Genomic DNA, 17,340 nt, shown 5'->3' on the forward strand with positions numbered 1-17,340 from the left:
TCATTGATCCTGTCAAAGCCAGGCAATTATCCACATTAAATACTCTTGACTTGTTCCAGGTAGCTACCTTTGAATTCAGAAAGGCATTTGAAATTCATTGAGCTCTGGTATCTCCTAATTTGAACATGGAGAAGTAGGAAAAAAATTACTTGGCATTCAAGGACAAGAACATTCATTTTTCAGAGAATGTGATTTAGGCATACAATTAGCTACCTATGATCCTGAGAGCAGTGAGAGAGCATGAGTAAATGTAGTAGTTTTCAAATTTCATTTTAATTTCCTTTTTGACAAATTTTATAACATTTCTTAATTAGTAGGAAAGAAAGAGTATTATCTTTTCTTCATTCTTTAGCCTCTTGCTCAATAAAAGATTAAGTTATACAAAGAAAAATGACCTAAAAAGAAGGCAGTGGGGAAAAGCAAACAATGTAAATTCTACCCAGACTAAATAGAAAGCTAAAATGATTTAACTTTTTTTAAAAGATTAGCTACATCAAATTTTGGCTTGAAATGGCAATTATGTCACTGTCATTGTAAAACTTCTCAAGACTTATTTACACGTAGCCATAGACTTTGTTCAAGTTCTAAGCTAGACCACTGGTTTGGAATGTCTGGATTCTTACTAGCTTAGTGTGAGATGATGAGAATTTGGCCTACTTTCCCTTTTCCTCAGCATCATGTTCTCCACTGAGTGAGTATTAATTGGCTGCACTTGTCTTTGTAGGATGAGTGGCAGTGTACTGAGTGCAAGAAATTTAACTCTCCAAGCAAGAGGTACTGTTTTCGTTGCTGGGCCTTGAGGAAGGATTGGTATTCAGATTGTTCTAAGTTAACCCATTCTCTCTCCACGTCTGATATCACTGCCATACCTGAAAAGCAAGAAAGTGAAGGAATTGATGTTCCTGACTGCAGAAGAACCATATCAGCTCCAGTTGTTAGACCTAAAGATATATATGTAAAGGAAGAAAACTCCAAACTTTTTGGTCCCTGCAACTCAGTGGAATTCTTGGATTTGGCTCACAGTTCTGAAAGCCAAGAGACCATATCAAGCATGGGAGAAAAATCAGATAACCTTTATGAACAGAGAACAGGTACAGAAAACATGGAGGATTGCCAGAATCTCTTGAAGCCATGTAGTCTATGTGAGAAAAGACCACGAGACGGGAACATAATTCATGGGAGGACAGGCCATCTTGTCACTTGTTTTCATTGTGCCAGAAGATTAAAGAAGGCTGGGGCTTCATGTCCTATTTGCAAGAAGGAGATTCAGTTGGTTATTAAGGTTTTTATAGCATAGCTGAATCAATGAGTTGCAGACAAATATTAACAGGGCCTGGTCATATATCAAAATGTCAGTATTGAGCATCTCAGTGTGACCCATTTCATACTTTCATTTATTCATGGAAACATTTGTGCTGTAGGACATATTTTTGCTTCTAAACTTATATGGAATTTGATAATAAGTTCTTTCGAACTAGATTATCAATTTGGAGACACCAGTAACATTAAAAGAGAAGTTAATCACTTCATTCTGTCTTCAAAGATGAGGATCTGGCACTTCCCTCGTGGTCCAGTGGTTAAGACTCTGAGCTCCCAGTGCAGGGGGCCTGGTTTGATACCTGGTGGGAGAACTAGATCCTGCATGCCACAGCGAAGATTCCCACCTGGTGCAGCCAAATAAATAAGTAAATATTTAAAAAAAGGGAAAAAAGGAAGTTATTTAAAAAAAAAAAAAAGAAGATGAAGATCTGGGAGGGAGCAACTACCAGTACAAATAGATATACATTCATTCTTTCATTTAGCAAATTACTTGAAGATTAATCATTTCTTTAGTTAATTTTATTCCTTACTCTTCTTTTCTGTTAGGGAATGTTCTTAGGCCTCAAAATCCAAGATGGCTATTAGAAAAATATTAAAGCTAACAATGAAAAAAAATAAGTAATTTATGTATAAAGTAGATCACTTTATGTTGCATTGTTCAGAGGAACCAATATGTTTGTAAAGTGCCTAGAGCAGTGGTAGCAAACATTTTTGCTAATGTACCTCAAAAAGAATTTTGAAAAAGTATATATGATATTTTGCGTACTTTAAAAATTGAGGTATAATTAGCAAACAAAGTGTTCCCTTCTAATAGGATGTTTGTCACCTCAGAATGTTCTCTTGTGCCACTTTGCAGGCAGTTCCTCCACCATTTCATGGCTCTCACCTTCGATTAGTTTTCCTTTTGCACATGTTTAATTCGACTTCTAAATTTTTAAAATTTAAGTACTTACAGAGGATGTATCATCCAGTATATTGTAGATGTCCTTTCAAGATATTTTTGCCCAAACCTTGGATCTGTAGATTTAGCTGATTGAATTTATAGAAAAAGTCGGGTCATATAAACTGGCAAAGCCTATTCTCATTATAAAACTAATCAGCCAAATCAGATTTCATTTTCAGTCAAAGTGTTTGACTTTATTTAATTCAGTTAAATGTATCATATACATCTATGGCACAACCTCTTCTCAACGACAGTTCTAAAAAAGATAAGGCACACAGTTTTTAACCAAAGCTCTCTTTGCTTTACTCTTTCCTCCTGTCTCTTGGGAGTCTGCTAGGGGTTTTTTGTCTTTGTTTGATGCCTCTGAGGTTTTTTACATTCTGAGGCAATGCCCCATAGTAAGATTTTAGATGGGTGAGAGGCAGCCTTTCTTCTGAAAACAGTATAGCAGTTGTGAAAAGGAAAGTAATTAAAGAGAAATGATAGCTCTGAAGAGGCCTTATCTGATCATGTAAATCTTAGGATAATACATATGGAAATTGAAGATCTTTCAGTTGTTTTCCTTACAGATATTCTTGTCTGCTTTCCCTGTGGAAAAAATCTTGGTGTATACCTGGGTACCAGTATGAATGTAGTCATTTTGAAAACCAAGGCCCTAGAATTATCAATTTTAAGGCTCATAAGAATCACCTGTGTTGCTTGTTATACGCCCATCTCAACCCCCGGCCCCAAACACACACACGTGCATACACTCACAGGAGTGCGTGCACACGCAGACTCTTTGATCCCTGAGGTCTGGGCCAGGGATTTCCATTTGAACAAGTGTTTCTGGAAGCTGACGCAAGTTCACAAACCACACTTTTGGAAGCCCTGCCGTGCCTTAGAAGGAAGGGTGTTTTAAGGTGCAGGAAGTAGAACAAGATCCCTTTGTTTAGCATTATATTTAATTTCTAGAGAAGTTTTGTTAAACTCATAGAACTTTAAAATTAGGATGCACTCATCTACACAACCGCTTTTATTTTGCACATGAGGCTGAAAGGATAAATGACTTCTGAAAGTCACAGCTAGTGATAGAGCTATTACTAGAATCTAAGTCTCTTGTAGTAAACCTTTAAACCATACTTGCTTCCTTCTCATTATTTGTTAAATGGTGGTGCGTATTGAATTTGGAACAACTGATAACCTTAAAATATTGTTGGAGAATATGAGTTGCAGCCAAAATAGGACTTCAGAGAGAACAGAGACTTTTAACCCTTTCTCCCCAAAGAGAAAAGGCACAGTAAATATCAAGCTCTCTTATATAATCAGATAAGTTACTCCTCCCATTGGGAAGACAAGTAAAGATGGCAGAGGAACCTGAACTCTTTTCTCCAGTATTTTTCCTTCTTGGGGAATGAAACTCAGGTCTCTGGCTCCCTCCGGGCATTAGGGACAAGGGTTTTTTCCCCCCAATAAGTAGAACCAGTTCTTCAAGTTCAGTGTTTTGTTAGACTGTTCAGTGTTTTGTTAGACTATGGTAAATGCTCTGAATATTTAGAAAGTTAAATAATTTTCTACCCTAATTCCCCCCCACCATTACTCTCTTCATAATAGTTTGATAGCCCTCGATTTTGTTTTATTTTTGCCAGTTAATTACTTTTGCAAGTGATAACTCAAAGAAGGAGCAGGGAGAGCTGGAATCTGCACTTGTACCCTCTGATTCCTTATAAAGTTGCAGTTTTTTAGAAAACTTAAATAAGAAAAAATTTAGAATTTTTATTTGTGTGTAGATGTTTGATGCTAATTTGGTGCATCCTTGCCTAGCACAGAATCCTCTTATGTTACTCTACTTACTTTCTTTTCCCCTTGGGTCACCTGGGTTTTTACTGTCCCCATTAGCAGTAAGTACTTTACTTAGAAGATCTTAAGCTGCGCATTTGAGCTGAAAGTATTACAATAAATGTACACTTGGGTTTACTGTACTTCTATCAAGAGCCTTTTGAATGACTGAAATATTAAAGAGAAAGAAGTGTATCTGTAGAAAGAGGTAGGTAGTGTTTCTTGGTAGCTTATCTGAAATCTAAGATGCTGCATCTGCAGATTGTTTTCCGTCATCCAGGATCTTTATTAAATGTCATCTGGGAGCATAGCACAGCGAGTAGAACTCCTTGTTTCTTGGAGTAGGATGGGTCAGGGATCCTAAAAAGGGCCAAATGGAACTATCAGAGCAATTCTTTACCCGCAAGAATCGTTAAGCCATCTTCTTGGTCTGATTTTGATTTTGTTCTTTTTTTCAATGTCACTGCGGTACAGATAAGCAAGACATGGTTTGTATTTGAAGACGTCATAGTTTACTGCTATGTGATGATGAAACTCTTGACTTCCAAGCACTGTCATTTATTTTGTAGTTAGGGTGACTATGTACTCTGGTTTTCTGGAGACAGTGCCAGTTTACCCCTATTTTTCAGCATCCTATCCAGTTCATCTCTGTTGCTCCCCTTTCACTCTCAAATGTCTTCTTTTGGACATTAAATTATTATGGTCTTCCTAGTTATAGGTAAGCCATGCTTGGATTGAAATCTTAATTGTGAGGAAAGGATCTGTTAAAGTAGGTGTCGGTGGAGTTTATAGTTTCCGCTGCATCACGCCATAGACTTGTGATTAATGAAATCATCCCACATTAGCATCAAATTTCTTATTTTAGTTATATAAATTAATATTTATGACCATGTTATCCCAGACAAAATGTTCAGACCAGAAATGACAAATCCTTAGAAAAGCGGTGAATTTCTAGATTATAGCTAAAAATGTCTTCCGTCTCTTATTGTTAGCTCATTTTACTTGCACCATAATTATAATATTTGGTATGCTTCTGTATTTAATACTTAAATCAGACTTTATAAAAATCGTAGATCAAGGCTTTAAACTTATAAGCATTTCTTCACAGTCCATCTATGGAATATCATAGGTTCCCAATCCTAGGCTTGAACAGTGGTCAGTGTCCAGCCAGGCCAGCTTCCAAACTGCCATGAAGTTGTATAATATAAGATTGAATCACTGCCAAGCATTTGAAATATTCAGTTGTGTTTTAATAATAATTTATGTATATTTAGATGTATGTAATGCTTTGTGGGACGTTATTTTGTTTGTAAGAATTTATTTTTAAAGGTCAGGATCATTTGTAAACTTTTTTAATGTCAGTTCGATGCAATGTTGGCTCCTTTGACAGTCGCTGAGAAATTAGTAAATGTTAAGATCTCGTGTTCTACAAAGCTATTGTAGTGTTACCTCTTGGTTTTCTTTAGAAAGGAGGAAACCTGTTAACCAGCTATTTGATTTTTTTCCTACAGAGAGTTATATGAACTTCTGAAAGTATATGATTTTAGATACTGTGAATCTGTTGTTTTCCATTTAGCCAGATAGCTGCTTAAATTATTCAGGCCCATGTTCTAAAGAATTCATTTTGACAGATCTCCCATTCATGGGTGTACATGTGTGCACACACACTATCAAGACTGTTAAAGCTTTTGCTAAAAATGTCTGTGGACTGGCTGTGTTTACAATCTGTACTTCAAAGATAAAGGAACCTGCAAGCCCTCCCCTGTGCCAAAAGTAACATGTACAGTGTTTACAAATGTCTGAAATTTTGCACTGCCATACGCTATGCTGAGATTACTTTGCTGGAATTTCCCAGATTTGTGATTAGCTGAGGAGGAATATAGAGACCCTAAAGCTAAACTGGAAATGAGGATTATCTGAGGTAGTGGTTCAAGTAGCTCCCCAGACCTAATCTGAAGACAGTTTTCCAGATGGCCTTGAGATATCCTTTTCGTTGACAGAGCTTTCCTTGTTTGCCATTGCTATATTCTTTCTTTAAGAGCCACAGATCTCTTCTCTCCTATGGGAGAATGTCCTGTTAGCATTTTGAGATCTTTTAATGCAATGAACGTGCAATCCCAAATAATTCTACTGTTGGTGAATGTGGCATTGTTAAAGAGCATATTATAATAAACCTACACTTGGGTTTACTGTACTTCTTTCAAGAGCCTTTTGAATGACTGAAATGTTAGAGAAAGCAGTGTATCTGCAGAAAGAGGTAGTTAGTATATCTTGGTAGCTTATCTGAAATCCAAGATGCTGTTTCTTCAGATTGTTTTCCTTCATTCAGGATCTTTATTAAATGTCTTCTGGGAACATGGCACAGCAAATAGAACTCCTCATTTCTTGGGGCAGGATGGGTCAAGGATCCTAAAAAGGGCCAAATAGTGCTGTCAGAGCAACTCCTTTCTCGAATAGTTGCTGTAATAGTTGCTGTAATTTGGCAAATTGACATTATTATAACAGTCTATTAGAGCATCTAATTTCTTATCCTAAGGCTTTTTTTTTTTTTTAAACAGTAAGTACTTTGATGTCAGACATTTCCCCTTCCTTCCTTCCATCCTGTTGCTCTTTTTTCTTGGAGTTCAAAGTTATTATCTACTTCTGAATATTGCTTTTATACCAAAGGCCTTCTGTATTACCCCTTGGGTGGTTGTAACTACAGTATCTTTAGATAAGGTTCCTCTTTTCCAGCCAGTCCTGGGGATTGTTTCTCTTGCAGAGTTAGGTGGTAGATTCTAGCAATAAGAAGGAAAGATATGGCATCAGAACTACCATCTAGTACAAAACAACGGTAGTTGAGGATTTGTGTGTATGATGGGGCAACAGGGGATTTAGTTCCCCTATTGTCTCAGCATTTAGAAATTGAGGTCAGCCTGTCCTCTTCCTACAGGAAGATTATTATTAATTTTTAACTCTATTTTATTTTGGAGTATAAGTGATTAACAATGTGTTTCAGGTGTACAGCAAAGTGATTCAGTTATACATGTATCTGTTCTTTTTCAAAGTCTTTTCCCATTTAGGTTGTTATATAATATTGAGCAGAGTTCCCTGTGCTATACAATAGGTCTTTGTTGGTTATCCGTTTTATTTATTTATTTTTAAACTTTTTATTTTATATTGGAGTATAGCCAATTAACAAAGTTGTAATAGTTTCAGGTGCACAGCAGAGTGACTCAGTCATACATATACATGTACCCATTCTCCCTCAAAGTCCCCTCCCATCCAGGCTGCCACATAACACTGCGCAGAGTTCCCTGTGCTATACAGTAGGTCCATGTTGGTTATCCATTTTAAATATAGCAATGTATACATTTTGTTCCCTACAGTTTGCCTCATTTTTTCCACTTCCTTTTTCATAAAGAATCAAAATGTCTCCTTTGGTTTTTTCTTTCCCCCTTTAGAAAGTTATAGAACATGTTTTAAAGGAGAAATGAAATGTTTCTGGCTTCCTCAGCACTTGGCAAAGCAGCCTCTTGAATAGAACTCTCTCCTAGTCTATAGCTAGGAGCTGTTAAGTGCCTCTTGGATAGAGATAAGGAGTAAGATTATTCCACCATGGTGAGTCCCAGTCTTGACCTTCTTAAGCCTCAATTTTTCTCATCTGTAAAATGAGTCCACATACTACTCTTTCTACCTCATAGTTTGTTGTGGGGATTAAGTGTGGGAGCGCAATAGAACCTCTAATTGCCTTGAATAAGATATTAGAAGTTGTTACGCTTTGGGTAGACCAAGCTCTGGGGTATATATTCAGAATACCTCATGTCCTGGAAGCTGAGCACGAACTCCCCTTTGTGCCTGCCTAGCAGAGCCTATATTGCTTCCTTTTACCCATGCCTCTAGCTCAGATATCCTTTGCTTGACATGAGCTCTTGTCTAGAAGAGTTCTGCCTCTAGATTCTGAGAGAAGTGTGTGTGTAGATTTGGCTAGTAGCTACAACTGCCTTGCTATGGTCTTGGTATAAAAAATTCTGTCTTACATGCACTTGAGTAGATGGCATAAAATGCAGTCGGTATACAGAAAGCATGCAATTTTCCAAATAACATATCTGATTAGGTAGTCATAATTAATAGGAGTAGCAAATGTGGTTTCATAAAATGGGAAGAAAAAGGCAATTTAAAATAACTGAATAGTGACCAGCCCACCAAATGAGAAAAGGAGATATTTTCATGAGTTCTTGCCTAATCTTTATAAGCACCACTAAGTTAATAGCTCTGTATCTTTTCGGTGTTTGCACTATGTAATGCTTTTAATATCTGTTGATTCTGTTGTGCTTTTTTTGTGTATTAAATATTTTTCATTTTGCCATTTCATGGTGTCATTATTGGGGAAGTATGTAATTGGCTTTGTATATGGCAAAATCTTGTCTTCTGTCTTTATATAGTCTTTGGTGTGACAGGAATGAAGAGAATAAATAGAAGTTATTGTACTCAAAAACAACAACAACTTTTAATCCCCCCCCCACCTCCAATCAACATACACACAGTTAACTGTTAGAGTAATTGCTGTATTTCATTTTTAGGCTCCCAATCTTGAAGGAAACCTCAAAATTTTGCAGAGTATTTTTAGCATTGAGCTAAGGCAGTGAGTTGTGGAGTTACCCCCACTAGAGGCCTTGAGAATTAGAGCAGATACAGTAGCAACTGCATGTCTAGAATGATTTAAGGCAAGCCCTCTTCTTGGCCCAAGACTGCCAAACTCTTCTGAACCCATGAATATATCAACCTGTCCAACACCCTCTTTGCTAGTGAAGAGATTTCAAATGATGACAATGGATTTGCCTCTATTGAGTTTATGAAGAGGTGCCAAGTGCAGGGTTCTATTTTGTTGTGTTTTTGAATTGGGGCTAGTGTGAAAGGTACTGAGGGCTTGTCACAAAGTACGCACATGCTTTTCAAAAGATCATTCCCTGGTAGCTGAGGCCATTAAGGTGGGTAAAGCATCTGGTCAGTTGTCCTGAGCTTACGGCTGTCACATAGTAGGCACAGATTGGTGCTCACTGCACAACTTTTGGGAGCACCTTTCATACGCTGCCATACAAATGATATCCCCCTAGAGTTAGGTAGTATACACCTGTATGAGGAGGCCTGGGGGTGGGGTGGGAGAGAGAGTGGAAATAGTAGGGATGGCATTTAAAAAATGAAAACAAAAAAAGCAAGAGGAGCATTAGAGACAAGGATGAGGCCAGCTTCTGTGTCCACACAACCATTCCCATGTTTTGTGAATTCTTAAAGTTATTTTTTTTTTAATTTATTTTTTGGCTGCATTGGGTCTTTGTTGCTGCACACGGGCTTCCTCTAGTTGTGGCGAGCAGCAGCTACTGTTCGTTGCAGTGCGCAGGCTTCTCATTGCGGTGGCTTCTATAGTTGCCGAGCACAGGCTTTGGGCATGTGGGCTCAGTAGTTGTGGCCGACGGCTCTAGAGCGCAGGCTCAGTAGTTGTGGCACATTGGCTTAGGTGCTCTGCAGCATGTGGGATCTTCCTGGACCGGGGATTGAACCCGTGTCCCGTGCATTGGCAGGTGGATTCTGAACCACTGCGCCACCAGGGAAGTCCCAAAAGTTACTTTTTAATAATAACAACTGCATACCATGTTTTGTTTCCTGGGGTTTGTATCCTACTCACCTTAATTCCTGGTACTGCAGGTTTACCCTTATTGAAAGTAGTCTTGAGGCTAGAAGAAGGCAAGCTGAAACTTGTAACTGAGCTAATCTGTTATTAGCAGACGAATGCCTAGCCAGTGATTGTTTGCTAGAATTTGCTCAAATCCAACCTCTAAAAGTATAAAAAGCATTAGTGCTATTAGAAAGATTTCAGGTCATTACAGGTTTGGGGATACAGGGATAATCTTGCTATGTATATCTCCAACCCTAAATTCATTTGATTAATGTTTTCCTTTTGCTTTCTTTTCAAAATAAAGGGTAAGAGTTAAACTCGCTCAATAAAGTTATTAAGGGTTAATAGGAGCCAGAGCCTGCTTGGTACTGGGGATACCACAGTGAATAAGGAAGCTCCCTCAAGTTGCCTAACAGTCTACCAGTCACGTTAGGGACAGAAGACAGTTTCCACATGGGCTGAGGAAGCAGTAATGAAAGTACTGCAGGTAAGAGAATGGCTTGTTTGGGAACATAAAGTTGTTCCGCATAACTGGAGCAAACGATGTGCCTGGACAAGTGACGAGAGATGGGACTGGAGTGTTGGAGGGGCTGGGTAATGAAGATGTGATAAGCCAAGCTAACAAGTTTGAACCTTATCCTGAAGGCAGTGGATAGCCATCAAAGGATTTTAAGCAGGAGTGTGACATGATGTCATTTACATTTCTGAAAGATCATTCTGGCTGCATTGTTGATAAGAGACTGGAGTGCTGGCTAGATCAGAGGCAGGGAGAACCATTAGGCTGTGGCAGCTATCTGGGCTGGAAATGATGATACTCCCGAAGCCAATGGCACTGGAACTGGAAAGAATAATAGGTAACGTTTACTGAACACTTAGTATGTGCTGACTTGGCATCTATTATCCCAGGAGGTATTTAAGGCTTAGCAAAATTAATATGTCCAAGGCAACTAAGAATTGAAGAGTCAGCAGTTAAAACCGTTGTGTCTGAGACAAAAACCCAAAAGAAGTGCATGGATTTGAGAGAAATCAAGGTGGAAGTGACAGACTTCATGAATGAATGTGGATGTGAGGGAAAGGGAGGTGTCTAGCATGGTTTGGACAGTTGGTGGATGGTGGTGCCATTCATTGAGATAAAGAATATGGGTAAAAGTGTAGGATTTTGGTGGCAGTGATGAGGTAGGAAAGAAGTAATGAGTTGGATGTGTTGATTTTGTGCATTGAGGAGATTCAAGTGGAAAAGCTCAGGAAAGCCCTGGGCTGTAAATATTAAGTATCTATTACGTATCTTATACTTTCTAGGTACAGGGAATACAATGGTGAAGATGATGAATGTGGGCCCTGCTCTCATGGCTTAGGGAAACTAACTAGTTAAGCACATACTATTATGTGAAGAATTATGTTGGAAAAATACATGCTGCTATGAGAAATATAGAAGAGGGGCCTCATTTAATCAAGGGTTTAAGAGCAACCTCCTTGAAGAAATGAGAAACAGATCTAAAGGCAGGATAGGAGTTTGAAGAGGTGGGGAGGAATGCCACAGATAAGAGGAGACATGCAAGGGCCTTTAGGTGAGGAAACAATGGCATCTGAGAAGACTGTAGCTGAAAGCACGGAAGGAGAGAGTTGAGTGTGATAAGAGGATGTAGTTGGGATAAGAGTTTGAAGAGAATGGAGAAGGTCTGAAACCGATATGCTGGAGAACAGGAGAGAGAACAGAGTAGGAAACTTTTGCAAGACAAGTGCCTGAGACTACCCCATCTCTAGACCTGGGTTTCTCAACCTCAGCAATATTGACATTTTGGTTTGGAAAATTCTTTGTTGTGGGGAAGGGTGTCCTGTGCACTGTAGGATGTTGAACAGCATCCTTGGCCTCTACTCACTAGATGCCAGCAGCCAGTAGCACTCCCTGCCCAACCAATTATGATCATCAAAAATGTCTTCAGACATTGGTAAATGTCACTTAAGGAGCAAATCGCCCCTGGTTGAGAACCAGTAGGTCCAGCTGCTGAGTGCTTCAGGAGGAAAATCACACAACTTGCGGTCTGCTGTTACTACACATTCATGTGCCCCACCTGGGCTTGCAATTCTGCCTGGTCCTTCGGTTTCCCTAATGGTTGAAGTGATGGTTCTAATCTAGAAGACAATCATGAGAAGAAAGTGAAGACAGGTTATGTAACTTCTCTAAGCCCCAGATACCTCACGGGATAACAGATGTCAAGTCAGCACTGACTAAGTGTTCAGGGTATCTACTCGCACTATTTCCAGGAGGGGGCTGATTGGAAATGGCAAGCCTTAATGAAATTGGAAGAATGGCATAGTAGGAGTGGGCCGAGAGCAGAAGAGACAGGTTGCCACATTCTGAGAGAGATTGATGTCCTAGTAAGACTTCAAAGACGTCTGCCTCATCTCTCCACCAGGCCTTGGAGAGGACTGTGCTTCCTGCCTCTCTCACAGCAGGCTTGTCAATGAAATGTGAGTGGAAATGAAGCATGTTACTTCTGAGGAGAGATTTGGGGACCATTGAGGGGGCCAGTCTGCTCCTTTCTCTCAGCACAAGGCTAGTGCACCCTAGAACGGGGGCTGCTTCTTCAGCCTGGCTCCAAGATTGGCGAGAACAGGGAGTAGAGCTGCAGCTGTCCTGCAGTGGGCAGAGAAACAAACGTTTTATTGGAAACCACCAAGATTTGGGGATTTGTTACCACACTGTAACTCAGCCTTAGCCGTCTGGTACAATCCCAGGTAAGGGCAAGTCCCAGGTGTGGCACAGAGTGAGTGGTTGAAGTGTTATGGGGGTGAAATTCTTTGATGTTGATGTGTCAATGACAGTCCTGTGAGGCTAGGGTGTCGGATGAATCATTCATTCATATGATGTTGATATCACCCAGGATGATGGCAGGATTGTAGGAACCCAAAGTCTATAATGAATGAGGGAAGGTATCTGGAAGGTCAGCAGATGACATAATAAAGGAGGAGAAAAGAGAAGAATACGTTTAAGTCTTAAAAGAGCAGAGACTTATGTGCAGACGGATAATGGTCGGGGTGCAGTACAGGGGAGGCCCATCTCCTGTACTGAAGGTAGATGAGGTGTGGGAAAATGACCACTAAGATTCTTTGGGGGAAAGCCAGGCATCTTTTAAGGTAAAGAAGTGGAGGAAAGAGAAGAGTTTGTGGGCGCAAGCAGGAGGATGTTTACCATGAAACAGAGTTGTAGGGCCGTAAGTAGTCCCTAGCTTGTTTGGGGTCAGGAGGTGGCTGCTGTGGATCCTGTCTCCACAGGAAGGGTAAATACATATGTAAAATTTTATATGCAAACCCAAGGAACTTTTAGACCCCCTAACACTCTCTGTGGACCCTGGGTTAAGAACCCTGTTCTCGAGCAGTACTTTCAATCCTTAGCAAGCATCATAATCACCTGGAGGGCTTGGCCAGCAGATTGCTAGGTCTCATTCCAGAGGTTCCGACCAGTATGTGTGGGTGGGCTCAAGCCCCTGCACTTCTGTCAGGTTCCCAAGTGATGCTGGTTTTGCTGGTCTAGGAACCACATTCTGAGAATCACTGCTGTAGTCTATAATTATAATAGAAAGTTTTGGGAGGAAGAGGAACAGCGGGCAATTGCTGGGGGCAAGGTCATGAGTATAAGAATGGATTTTTGCTTTGTCCTACTAGACTCCTAAATTTCAGTTAGATACTCAAATGTTTCTGCCACACACATACACACACACAGAAAACTTTCAGGGGTGGAGAAAAGAAGGGAGAGAGGAGTAAGCAGTCATTTCAGGTTTAGGGCAAGGTATGCAAAAAAAATCTTTTAGGTTAACGTGTCCTTAAAGATCATTTTCTTCAACACCCAAAGAGGGGAAGTGATATGAAGCATTGCTTGGCTAATTAACACATTTGGTCTAGGTAGCCCCATCTTGCTTCCTCTCCCTCTGCGGCTCTTTCCCCTTCATCATTAACCTTTAAAAGAAAAAGTGGGAAATAAGCCATGTATTCAAATCAATTTAAAGAAACATGAAACTTCTGGTGCACTGTGTTGAAAAACCTTAATTCAAACTCCAGCAAAGTACACTGCTTAAAACTGGATAAATCTGTTACCTAAATATGGGACACATTCTGGGGATAACTGCATCTGTGTTCTTTTTCTTCTGTGTGTGTGTTGTCTGTATTTAAAACATTTGTGACCATCAGGATTTCTGGAATCCTTGGCATTGAATTAGGATTGCCAGTTAGCTATTTAGCAGGTGACCTCTGGCAGTTCACTTAGGGTCTTTGAGCCTCAGCTCCCTGATCTAGAAAACAGAGCGTTAAGGAACAAATGAAGTAATGCCTGTGAGATACTTAGCACCTGATATTTCCTCTTTCTCTTGCTTACCTCAGAACTGGGGGCTGCAGCTTCCTCAACCGTGAGTGTGGCCTTTAACCAGCAGATGTAACCTTTATCTTCCACCAGAGGGCCCCAGCAATCTGTAAAATCTAAGAGGAAGGTCCCTTTGCCACTAAAACAGCATACTTGAATCTGCCTGAGGATAACCCCCTAGGTTCAAGTCTTATTTGAATATTCTTCTTCCTGGTGCTTAGAGGAATCATTTGTAAGATTCCTCAAATATCCAGGAGGGAAATCTGAAGTAAGAAATTCGGAGTAAATGGTACTCTAACTCCACATCAGGCACAAAGAAGATTATATTTCTGATTCTTATTTTGTTAATTTCTACCATCCATGCTCCATCTCCTCTTACTATATGTAACCTAGGTACGAATTATTCTCTCAATAATAAGCTATTGCAGTTCCTTTCTTCCTGGTTTATTCAAATGAGCTGAACCGCTGTTTTTTCACTTTGATGTCCTCTTGCCTCCAATCACCGTCAGCCTTCCTTCTAGCAGGTGGGAAGGGAGGATGGGGGGATCTATTTCTGAGCCTCTGCCTCACTGCTGAGCCTCAGAAGCTGCTTCCCTGAATCCCTTTGTGGTGAGAGTCTAGTGATCAGCACAAAAGGATGTTTTCTGGGGAGAAAGCTCTTTCTCCATTTGAGGAAGGGAGACAACTGGAAAAAGTTGAAGCCACCAGCCAACACAGCCTCCCGCAAAATATCACAGACTTCAGGGAAGAAATGATATCCTGTGTGTATCTGTCCTGTACACACTGTTTCTTCTTTACCTGTCTTCTTTGTCCTTTAATCTGATGTAGGAGGAAATATAGCCTCAGGTCAGCTCTCAACATTGTTCCTGGGAGTGCTGGCCCAGACTAGGAAAGCCTGAAAGAAAATCAAAAGGGTATGTCATGCATCTTATTAGTAACACAGAACCGTAGAATATTTGGGAAGAACAGGTCTCCAGAAATCTAGTACAACCTCTCATTGTTTGGAGAGGAGAAATGCCATGGTCAGAATTACATGGTTGTTTAATGGCAGACTAGCTATTCTAGTAGGACTAGACTCCAGATCCATGGGTAGACACACCTGTTCTCGTCTCACCACTCAATTTTTTAAATCGGCCATCATCACTAACATTTATTATGTTCTCAGATGTGTCAGGCATCTGTTTTGTTTTATCTTGCGTAATCTTCACAACAACCCTATGAAGGAAATGTAGTGTTCTGTGAGTGAAATAAGTTATCCCCATTTTAAAGAAATATAGAGAAAGAAGTTAAATAAAAGATATAGGAAAAAAATTAAGCCAGTTCCATTTAAATCAGTGTTTGTCCGTGAGGGTTAGTGGCTTTTTTTTTTTTAATGGGACTGTCCCTTGCACAGCAGGATACTTAGCATCTCTGGCCCCCAAGCATTAATTGCCCCAGTCATTATGATAACACCCCCGGTTTCCCCAAATCCCAGAAGGTAGGGTAGCTGATTGGAACCACTGACTTAAATGCACGTGCACAGGAAAAGGAACAGTAAAATTGCTCTGCTGGTTTGGTTGGTTTTATATTAATAAAGGTCACAAGATGGAGATAAGAGCATGACAAGAGGAAGGAAATCCCTGGGGTGAGTGTAGCTCTGGAAGGGAAGAGGCTAATTTATAAAGGAAGGGAATGAACACTAGACCAAGGAGGCTCTTCATATATGGTCACTGCAAAAACCCATAGTGTAACTCTGGAGACCAGCCGGGTCTCACAGACAAGGAAAGTGGCTGGGCCAGGGGACAACAGGGAGTGCTGGGGCTGGAGTAAATATTGGATTTAACAAAAGAGTTTTAAGCACTAGTTAGGCCAAGAAAAAAATGCCTGCAGGTGAATTTGGGTAGTCTGTGACCTGTGGGTCAGGTCATCTGAGGGGCCATTCCCATTTAAGGGATATACCCACCATGCTGGTTGGTGGAAGGGATGTGGGTTTCAGCACACACAAGAAGGAAATTTACTACCCATCTAAGCTGGCAAACATCGGGGCAGAGGAGTTGTGAGCATTCCCTGGGGCACTGGGCATCTGTGCTAGGGGACCATCTGTCCGGGAGCTGAAGCGGGCATTCTGTGCAATCTCTGGTCCCCTCTGGATCTGAGATTCTGGAATTCTGGGTCTGTGATTCCTTAAAGGCAGAGCTGGGAACAGGAAAACTCTAGAGCAGGGCCACTGCCTGTCGTGCTACCAGCCCAGGCCCCTGGCAATGGTTCCTTAGCTCAGTGCTGTCATTCCCCCTGATGTGTGGAAATGGGGAAAAGAGGTCACTGAGTCCCCGCTCCCTAGAGGCCCTTTGCCTTGGTTCATAGCACTGGCAGTTCACAAACTCAAACAGCTTTTATTCTCTCTCAGCCAGTGGGCCCTGACACCGACTGCAGAGCTAAACAACCAATTTTCCAATCCAGCTGTTCAGCTGCACTATAGTCTTAAGTTTAAATGCACTTTTTAAGAAAACCTTCGGGAACTATCTCCTTCCCTCTGCTCTCTTTCTCTGCTGTGAGTCCAGCAGAAAGCAGGCACTTGACACAGAATGCTTGTGCCTGTGGATCCTCTTTCGGACTCAACCCACCATTCCCAAATGAAACCCCAAACTCCAGCGCCTGCCCTCCCTGATCTTTGGGGAGGGGCCACCGGGGCGTCTTGCTCTCTGGAGGGCAGCACCGTGCCTTTAAAAGCAGTCCCTCTGCTGTTTCCGACTTGTAGCAGTGGGGCAGGCAAATGTGGGGGAGGCAGCAGGGCTTTGCCAAGGAAACTCCTGATATGGAGGAGTTGAAAACCAGGCTGCAAATGTTAATATCTAACATGCCAGGAAATCTCTGTTCCAGTCCTCCAGGTCTAGTCAGTCGTTGGCTTCAGAAGTCTGTAACGCCTCTCCTTCCTTACTTTGCTTACATCCCTATACCCTAGGCCTTAGGGTGGGCTCTCAGAAGGGAGGTGGTCCCAAGCCCTGTTGCCTATCCTTCCTGGACCACATCCAGCGTAGGCCAGGTTTTATTGAGCCTCAAAAATTTCTCTGCTACGGGCAGGGAGGATGGTGTAGGTAAAGGCTGTTGACAGGCCTGCAGCACAACGCACAGAATGAATTCTGAGGCCAGTGCCAGGGAAGGTGACTTCCTAGCTCTCCTCCATCTTAACCCCCCTCTGGCATCCCTGGGAGTCAGACCATTGGTCATCATTTTCTTCTTCCTTCTCTATTCAGCCTCATATCTGGA

The 17,340-nt window shown here is 41.0% G+C and overlaps 1 protein-coding gene across 2 annotated transcripts in view; it reads left to right on the forward strand.

Moving 5' to 3' along the window:
* The window catches only part of MDM4 (MDM4 regulator of p53), a 41,706-nt gene extending 33,277 nt beyond the window's left edge, over nucleotides 1-8,429 (forward strand). For both annotated transcript variants that reach the window (XM_082664031.1, XM_082664030.1), the window contains exon 11: nucleotides 725-8,429. In XM_082664031.1, coding sequence (XP_082520157.1) covers nucleotides 725-1,297 — 573 coding nt within the window. In that variant the 3' untranslated portion in view covers nucleotides 1,298-8,429. The remainder of the gene's footprint in view (nucleotides 1-724) is intronic.
* The last annotated feature ends 8,911 nt before the right edge of the window (nucleotides 8,430-17,340 follow it).

Source organism: Grampus griseus, assembly GCF_964374135.1.
Source record: "Grampus griseus genome assembly, chromosome: 1".
Classification (NCBI taxonomy): domain Eukaryota; kingdom Metazoa; phylum Chordata; class Mammalia; order Artiodactyla; family Delphinidae; genus Grampus; species Grampus griseus.